Raw genomic sequence first — 9,037 nt, forward strand, 5'->3', positions numbered from 1 at the left:
TCCCAAAGGCCTCCAGAACTCCCAAAGGCCTCCAGAGTTCCCAAAGTCTCCCAGAACTCCCAAAGTCTCCCAAAGGTCCCAAAAGCCTCCAGGATTCCCAAAGTTTCCCAAAGGTCCCAAAAGCCTCCAGGATTCCCAAAGTCTCCCAGAACTCCCAAAGGCCTCCAGGATCCCCTGACCAGCTGTGGAAGCCCCTGGAATTCTTTTTGGAGCTCTCCAGCATCTCTCCTGAGTAGCAGCAATTCCAATTCCACACCCCAGCTGTTCCAGGAGTATGAAATGAACGGATAACGAGGAAGGAGGGATTGGAAACGGAGCTATCCCGAAACAGCAGCACAGCTTCCTGGGAATAACACAGATTTCTGCTCCATTCCAGAGGGATGGGATGGGGAACAGCCCAGGATCAGCACTGCCAAACTCATCTTGCAAAATATATTTATTTACATGGAATATGGCACATGGGGTATGAAATGTGGGAAACCCTCATCCATGTGATTTATGGATGGATTGGCATTTCCTGGGAAAAGCTACCATTCCTGCAGCTCTGAGCACCTGTTTTGAGCCATTTCAGTATTTTTAATATATGGAAATATTGGCCAATTTGGTCACTTGAGGATGGATCCAAAGGAATTCCAGGAGAACAGGGGGGTCAAGGCTGTAGGCAAGGTTTGCAGGAGCATGCTCTGATTTCCACCTTCCCAGAAACAGACACTTGGGAAAGGTCCTGGAGGTGTTTTTCCAGCAGGATGTTTCCCTGCTGCTCCCAGACCAGCCATGGGAAGTCCCAAGCTGGGAATCTTCCTCTCAGGAAAAGTCCTCTCGGATCTTTGCACGGCCCAGCTAAAAGTCGCATTTCTGCTTTTTAAAAAAGCAATAATAGATAAGAAAACAGCAGAAGAAAGGAAAGGCCAGCTGGAGTGTGCCAGGAAAAACTCCAAGAGCTTGGATATTATGCAAATACAAAACACAGAGAATTCCATATGGAAAAATGATTCCCACAATTATTTTTTCTCAGAACTCCTAAGAACACCAAATCACCAAACACCTTCCAGGCCGAGGAGCCAGAGAAAGGAATGACCCTGCTACAGAACACTGCTATTTCCCCAAATCCCTCTTTAATAAATCCAATCTAGGAATTACACAGAATAAAAAGTTTGGATTCAATTTTTAATAACTCACTAAAAGCATTTGGATTCCCCAGGGGCCTCACACACCAGCAGCTTTTGTGTGCATAAAGAATCCAGAGCTTTAATAGAGTTCTTTTCTTTTTTAACATTGCCTGTACCATAGAGAGGATTAAATCTCAGCCTGGCGCTTCTCTTTCCTTGGAAATCCCATTTCCTCTCGGATTTCCAGAGGAAGCAGCAGGAATAAAGAGCCCTGGGTGTGATTTTCTCATTAAAGGAGATCTATAGATCACGGAGCTGCGCTCCCAGATGGGGGCTATAAATAAGATCTCCCACTCTGGTGACGCAAACGACTCCACAGGGAAAGATGAGGTGCCCCAAAATGATCTGAGGGCTTGGAAAAGCTGGAAAAGCTCCAGGGGAAGAGGGATTATGGATCACCTCATGTGAAAGGATAATTGGAAGAGGGAAAATCATTTTCCACTGAATCTACAGCGGCTCTGCTGGAGCAGGATTGATTTCAGAGCCAGAGATTTTTAATGTTTTTTAGTTCTAACTAAAGAAATTCCTACACAAAAGCAGAATTATTTGAGATTGAAGAGCATGAACACGCCAAATTCTGGTTCTCCTCAGCCCCCTCAGCAGTGTTACTGTGCCCAGAATTCCACAGGAATTCCTGGATCATGGTGTCCAGCCTTGGAAAATACTGAACTGAGCAGATGATGGGATTATTTTAAACAGCTTCCTTTTTATAAAATTCAATTAATGCCTACAGTGAGACACTGGGAGAGGCTGGGAAATCACATTTCCTCCCAGTGGGGATTCCACCCAACTTTGGTGAATTACATTGGGATTTTTATATATCCTTTCAAGAGGTTTTCTCCTCCAAAAAATCCATTTTTCCCACTAAATCTGACGCTCCCTTAAAGCTCCTTTGGCCTAAAGCACATCCTGAGGAGATGGGGATGCAGAATTTTGTCACTGATATTGATTTTCCTGATTTTTTTCGCTGTTAGGAGAAGCAGTAATGATGCTTTGAGCAATTTCTTCACAGTTTCTACGCAAACTTTAAAAAAATAATCAAGTCTTGCACCTGCTTTTCCAACCAGTTAAATCCAAACCACCTTAAATCCAGGCAGAGAGGAAGAAGGAAATAAATCACAATTCCTGCTGTTCTTATCACTGCTAAGGCAATCCTGCTGCTCACAGGAACAAACTCTCCTGTTTGTGAGGGTGTGGGGGATATTTGGAGCATTCTTTGGAATATTGAAACAAATCTTTAAATATTTAAACAATATTTAAATCATTTAGAATAATTAGAACATCTCTGAGCTCCCTGGCATTTTGGAGTCAGGACAATCCTGGTTTTTTTCCAGTGCTCCTCAGCAGATCTTCAATGTGGTTGGGGTCACACTAATAAATAAAAATATAAAATAAAAATATAAAAATATAAAGATAAAGATAAAAATAAATAAAAAATAAAAATAAAAATAAAAATAAAAATAAAAATAAAAATAAAAATAAAAATAAAAATAATAAACCCTTTTCCCTCTGGTTTTTAAATCTCCTCTGCCCACAATTTCTCCCTCCAGGTGCACCTGGATTTTCCACAATTCCAGGTGTTCCCCACCTACAGGCAGAGCACATCCATCCTCTCCATCCATAGGGAAAATAACAGGTTTTGCACAGCACAGGGCAGTTGTGAGAATTAAAACCCCCCTGCCTTGCATTTATCCCACTTAATAAGCAAGGAATATTTGCCTAAGCACATAATTATTATCCTGGGAAATCAAAATTCCTGCTGCCTGCTGCTATTCCAACCTGAGACACGTAGGTTCAAGAGGGAATTTAAAGAATTAGGGGGGATTGCAAGGCTCCAAAATCTCCCTATTTTAAAAAAACAAACCCAAGCCTCTGTTCTGCGATATCCCAAATTTTGCCTGGCATAACTGCTCACTCCTCTCCTTGGAAACCCTTTGGATTTCCTGCTTGTGATTCCCAAACACCAAAAATACTCATTTATAATAAATTTATTGGTTTCACAGAGCCAGATCCCAACAATGATCCCTTAGTGTGGCATTAAAGGGAGGTTTCCTGCTGCCTGCACCACAATTAGTGCTGGAAAAATCCAACTTTTCCAGCTTTTCCACATCCCACAGGAAACATTCACTCACCAACCGAGCTGGCTCCATCACCTGGAGGAATTCCCATTCTGGCAGCACTGGGATGAAGGGGAATCATCCACCCAGACAGAATCCACAGGCTGTTCCCTCTTGTGTTTGGTTCTTCCTTTAAGGAAAGGCCATGGGAATCAAGTTTTTCCTCAGGATTTTTAATCCTGGGAGTTTTGCCTGGCCTGGTTTGGGAATAAACAAAGGCCCATCCCTCCAATCTATGGAATTCCCACCGAGCAGCTTGAAAATCCCTCTGGATGTTTTCCCCAGGGAATGGCCCTGCTCTCCTGGGCAGGATCAGGAATCTCCAACCTTTGAGCTGGGTGGGAAGTGGCCAAAGTCCAGAGCTCTCCTGATCCCCCAGCAGCAGGGATGGATCATTCCTGCAGCTCATCCCGCTCCCAGAACACTGCAACAATCCACAATTACAGCTTTTTCCACACTCCAAAGGTTGGTTTTCCATGTCAAAGCCTCCCAATGAATTAATTACCCTGGAGAAGCTCCCTGATCAGGGATTTCCCTTTTGCAGGAGGAGTTTGGTGCTCAGATCCAGCAGGAACCGGAGCTGTTGGATGGACAGGCAAGGTCTGGCTGAGCAATGACAGAAATGGAATTTCCTGCAAGCCCCAAGCCGGATTTTGGAAAGCAGAAGTTCCCACACTGACAGCTCCTGGCTGGAAAAATCCCTTCCAGCAGGAATCCCTGGCTGTTCCCTGCTCCCAGACAACATCACATCCCTGGGGAGGAGGGAACTCACACTCCAGGCCGGCTCCATCAAGCAATGATCGCTTGTTTTAACTCCCAGCCAATATTTGCTCCCAAAGTGGATCCAGATTTGCGCTCCAAAGTGGATCAAGGCTTTACACCAAAGGTCTGGGCTCGATCCCAGCCCACATTCCCAAAAATCCTGCTCCACCAATACTCCCACATGGCTTGAACAAGCACCTGTTGGCTCCATTTCTCTCCTCCCTCTTGCCAAGCTGGTCCATGAATTTCTCCTTCCATTCTGGCTGCTCTGATCCATGAAAATCAGATCCCTGTCCATGGCCAATGATGAAATGACTCCAGGATTTTAGCCCATGCTCTGAATTAGTTTTAAGTTTTCAGAGAGATGCAGGCAAGAAAGAGTTATTCACGTGGTCCAAATTCCATCCTACAGCTTCTGGAATATCCTGGGTTAACCCTGAAGTCTTTCCATGGAATCATTAAGATTGGAAAAGCTCTCTAAGACCACCAAATCCAAGAATTAATCCCCCACTGCCGTCTTCACTGTTAAACCACGTCCCCAAGTGCCACTTCCACATTTTTTGAGCATCTCCAAGAGGTTTCCAGCTGTTTTCAAAGGCAGAGCTGAAGCTTTTCCACCTCCCCAAGGCGAGTTCAGGGCTCTGGATGCTCCTTGCTGCCTTCCAGGGTGGCTCCGTGGGCAGCCGGACACCGATGGGACAGCTCTGAGGGAAGCAGGAGCACCATGCCCACCTCCAGAGGCTCAGGACAGCCTGGAGGACCAAAACAGCCCGAAGGACACAAATTTATCTTCTTGAAACACTGGAAATGCAGGAGTGCAAGTGTCTGGACAGATGATTCCTTGGATTCACCGCCACAGGGATAACCGGCATCGATCTGTCTCACGGCAGGAATATTCCAGGGATGAAGAGATAAAATAGAGACTCCAGCACATCCTTCCCCATCCAGAAAGCTCCTGCAGAAGTCCTGGAAGCTGCAGGGATGAGTTTTTAGCAGCACTGCCTGCACTGAGCCTCGAGGGCAGCAAAATTCCTTCGGCAATTCCATCCCTCCCTCCCTGCCCAGCCGGTCACAGCCGAGTCTGCCGGAGCCGCTTCCCCTCCTGCCAGCGTTTCTTTAATTGACTCCAGAATTTGCAGGTATTCTTCCCAGCCAATCCATCCTATTGATTGTAATTATCCTCGGAGAGGTGATGGGAGGAATATTAAAGCCATTAAGGCTGATTTGGATTTGATTCGAGCCATTAGAGGCACGGCAAGCGGAGCCTCGCTGCTTCCCCGGCACCTCCACAGCTCCTGAGGGCCATAAATCATCCCATGGCACATTTGGTACCACTTTGGATGCAGCCAGGAGTTGAGGAAAGGAGGAAAAATGAAAAAAAAAAATGGGAGGGGGTGGTTTCCTGTATCTGGGTGAGGAGATTGAGTCAAGCATCTCCATAGGGAACCTTCCGAGCTCCAAGCGCCTTCAGGATAGAGTTTTCTCCTCTGAGGTGGAGCCCAGAAAGCTCCAGGGTCACCTGACAGCCCATAGGGTTTGGAAGGACCCCATCCAATGAATCCAGCTCCAAAAACAGTCATCTCACCCCTCTGGAGGGAGAAAGGCAGAAATATTCTCCATTTCTAGACAGCATCAGCCCACCTGGCCCTCAGGGACCGTGCCAGGGGACATCAGGGAGCCCCAGAGCAGTGGATATGGAACATTCAGGATGGACACAGCCATGGCCATCCCACCCCCCTGGGATCTCTCAGCAGTGCAGCTGCCACTGCCAAGCCAAATCCTTCCCAAATTTCCTCCTAGGAGCTTCTCAGGCAGCGGCAGCACCCTTGTCTGCAGCCTGAGGAGCAGCCTTGGCCCTCACATCCCATCTGTGCCGTGTAATCCCACCTGGAAGCTGAACAACAGCTCTTCCCATGGCATTAATATCATTAATATTCCCTTTTCTAGCCTTTCCAGTGACTCAGGGCACATCTCTGCACCTACAGATGTGACCAAAGGCTCCTCATCATTTAAACCTTTCATTAATCCAGATGCAGCATTCCCAACCTCTCCTTGCATTCCAGCCCAGATCCTCCTGGATGGGAACACCTCCTAAAACCATGCTAGAGCTTCCTTAGGAGTGGGAATTCCCTTCTCCCGAGGCTCCAGCACGATCTGTGTCCCCCAGCAGAGCCTCAGCACAGTCAGGGTGATCCCAGCACAGCCCTGGGATCAGCAGAGATCCCTGAATCCGGGCTGGGATGCTCAGGCAGGGCCAGGGAGGAGGGATGGAGCAGGCAGGGATCCAAAGGAGAGGAGCAGAGCCCCAGGGAGCAGCAAAGCTGAGGCCACACGGGCCCCTGATGGGTCACCCCTGGGTGAGCCCTGCCCTGCCTTCACCTGGGGCAGGAGAAACCCCAAGAAAATCCTGACAGCAGAAAAAAACCTCAATTTTAATAATCTTAATAAATCATCTTAATAAAATCATCTCAATAAAACATCTCTCTGGATTCCTGGGAACAGCAACCGGCCTAGGAAACATCTCCACTCCAAGCTGCTCCCCCATCCCACCCTGATTCCCTGCCCCAGCCAAGGCCTGTCCTACTGAAATTCCCTTTTTTCCTGAGGTATCCTGCAAGCAGTGGGAGCAATCCAGAGCATTTCCCTGTATTTGCTCCCTGGCTGCCTCCTCTCCATGATTCCCATGTTTACAAACACTTGGGCTTCCAGCAGGGCAAGGCAAGGGTTTGTTATAAACACTGAACCACAGGGAAATGTCAAGGGCAGGGAAAACAAAAATAAAAAGAGGGATTTGCACTTCGGTCTGGTTCAGCCTTGAAGGTTTTGGGTCCTGGTGGGAGAGGCTGGGTGCTTCCAGACATGGCCAGGGAGGACAGGAGGTGTCATGGGGATATCAAACATCCTTTCCCAGGCAGCCAGGAGGGAAAATGTCCTTTCCCAGCAGCTTTTTCCCTTTGATCCAGGTGGGAAGTGGAACAGAGCTGGAACACCCCTTCCTCCTCCTCCTCATCCCTGGCAGCCAAGGGAAGGGGAATTGTGGAGCAAAGGTGTCTCCAGGACAGCTGGGGAGCTGAGGAAACTCTCTCCAGGGCCACAGAGGCTGGGAAAGTCACATCTGCAGGGTGGCAAACTCCATTTTCTGGCAGGGAAGAGACCCAGAGCTCAGTCCCGGGCGTGGGAGATGCTCTCCATGCCCTGAGCTCCTCCAAGCCCAAATCCAGGTGTCTGTCCAGGCTCATTCCAGCCCCAGATCTGCCCAACTCTCCATGGGACAAGTCAGGGCGTGAGGCAGCCTGAATTCCTTCCAGGGCCTCTGTGCCTGTAGAAGGGAATGGGAGGATGGAGGAGGAAAATCCTGTCAGGGGTAGAATTCCTTCGGTGACAGCTCACCTGGTTAAACTCATGCCTGGAGGCAAAGAGTTTCCAGCAGTGCCAGCAGAGCTGGTCAGATAATGCTGGAGAAACCACAAAAATGAGGTGGGTTTTGTTTTTTTTTCCCTTTTTTCAGGCTGAGTTCCTGCACAAATGACTGTAATTAAAGCTGTTACCTGTCAGTTCCTCAAGGCACTGAGGCTCCAGTGTTCAGGCTTTGGAAAAACGCATCCCTGCATGGCAGCAGTCCCACTCATCCCTCAGCTTACTCATCCTGCCCAGCACCCACCCAGATTTGTCACCAATTAGTTGTAATTCAAGGATTCAGGGGGAAATCCCCACCTCCCTGAGCGAGGTGACTTCACAGGAAGTTAGGGCATGGAATGTCTTTTAAACAACAAAAAAATCATGGAAAAAAAAATCATGTGTGCCGGAGGCGAGGCCACGGGGTAGGGCTGGTGAGGAACACGGCGTTTCTCAGCCATCCAAAGGCTCCTGCAGAGCTTCCAGGAGAGGTTTGGTGGATTCCTTTGGAATTCATACATTATGGAAGAGCCTCAGCCCTGCCGTGTCACCGGCGTGTCTGCAGTGCTTGTTCCTCTCACATCACTGCAGCTCAGAAGTTCTGTGTGATTCCCAGATCACCCTAAAGAATGGGATCAGGCCACGGTTCTCAGGGGTTTCTGTCAAACAGCACTGGGGGGTTTGTTCTGATGGACACCAGGGCCTGGGGAAGGTTCTTCCCCTCAGCAAAGGAGAGCACACAGCGCCAGCCTGGCACCGCTCCCAGCCTGGGAAAAGCTGATATTCCTTGGATTCTCCAAGGGGACCCAGCTCTGAGAAAGGCTGCTGGTGACACCTCGACACCACATCCCTGGAGCTGCAGGGAACCAGCCCCACCAGTGGTCAAGGATGCTCCGGGAAAGTTGGAGAATCATGGAATGGTTTGGGATGGAAGGGACCTTAAAGCTCATCCCATTCCCTGCCACGGGCAGCGACACCTTCCACTATCCTGGGTAGATCCAAGCCCCAATGCCCAGCCTGGCCTTGGGCACTTCCACGGATCCAGGGGCAGTTCCAGCTGCTCTGGACACCCTGTGCCAGGGTCTGCCCACCCTGCCAGGGAACAATTCCTGCCCAAAATCCAGTCCAAATCTACCATCCTGCACCTTAAAGCCATTCCCTGTGTCCTGTCCCTCTATCCCTTGTCCCCAGTCCCTCTCCAGCTCTCCTGGAGCCCCTTCAGGCCCTGGAGGGGGCTCTGAGCTCTCCCTGGATCCTTCTCCTCTCCAGGTGAACATTCCCAGTTCTCCCAGCCCGGCTCCAGAGCAGAGGGGCTCCAGCCCTTGGAGCATCTCCGTGGCCTCGTCTGGCCTCTCTCCAGCACCTCCCCATCCTCCTGCTGGATCCGCCAGCCCCGGCAGCATCCCTCCGGGTGTGATCCCAGCAGCCCAAAGCAATCCCCGCTCCCCGCTCCATCCGCGCCCCCCAAAGCGCTCCGCACTCACCGAGGCGGGGCTGGCCCGCGGCTTGCGCTGCTGCTCCCGGCACTGCAGCCCGGCCAGGTGCCTCTCCAGGGCTGCCCAGTCCATGGCCGGGGGCTGCGGGTCCCGGGGG

The 9,037-nt window shown here is 49.7% G+C and overlaps 1 protein-coding gene across 1 annotated transcript in view; it reads right to left on the reverse strand.

Moving 5' to 3' along the window:
- The window catches only part of LOC107208889 (schwannomin-interacting protein 1), a 36,893-nt gene extending 27,862 nt beyond the window's left edge, over positions 1-9,031 (reverse strand). Inside the window, exon 1 of the mRNA XM_015637939.1 lies at positions 8,929-9,031. Coding sequence (XP_015493425.1) covers positions 8,929-9,012 — 84 coding nt within the window. The 5' untranslated portion in view covers positions 9,013-9,031. The remainder of the gene's footprint in view (positions 1-8,928) is intronic.
- Positions 9,032-9,037: the final 6 nt, after the last annotated feature.

Source organism: Parus major, chromosome 9 (assembly GCF_001522545.3).
Source record: "Parus major isolate Abel chromosome 9, Parus_major1.1, whole genome shotgun sequence".
NCBI classification, from domain to species: domain Eukaryota; kingdom Metazoa; phylum Chordata; class Aves; order Passeriformes; family Paridae; genus Parus; species Parus major.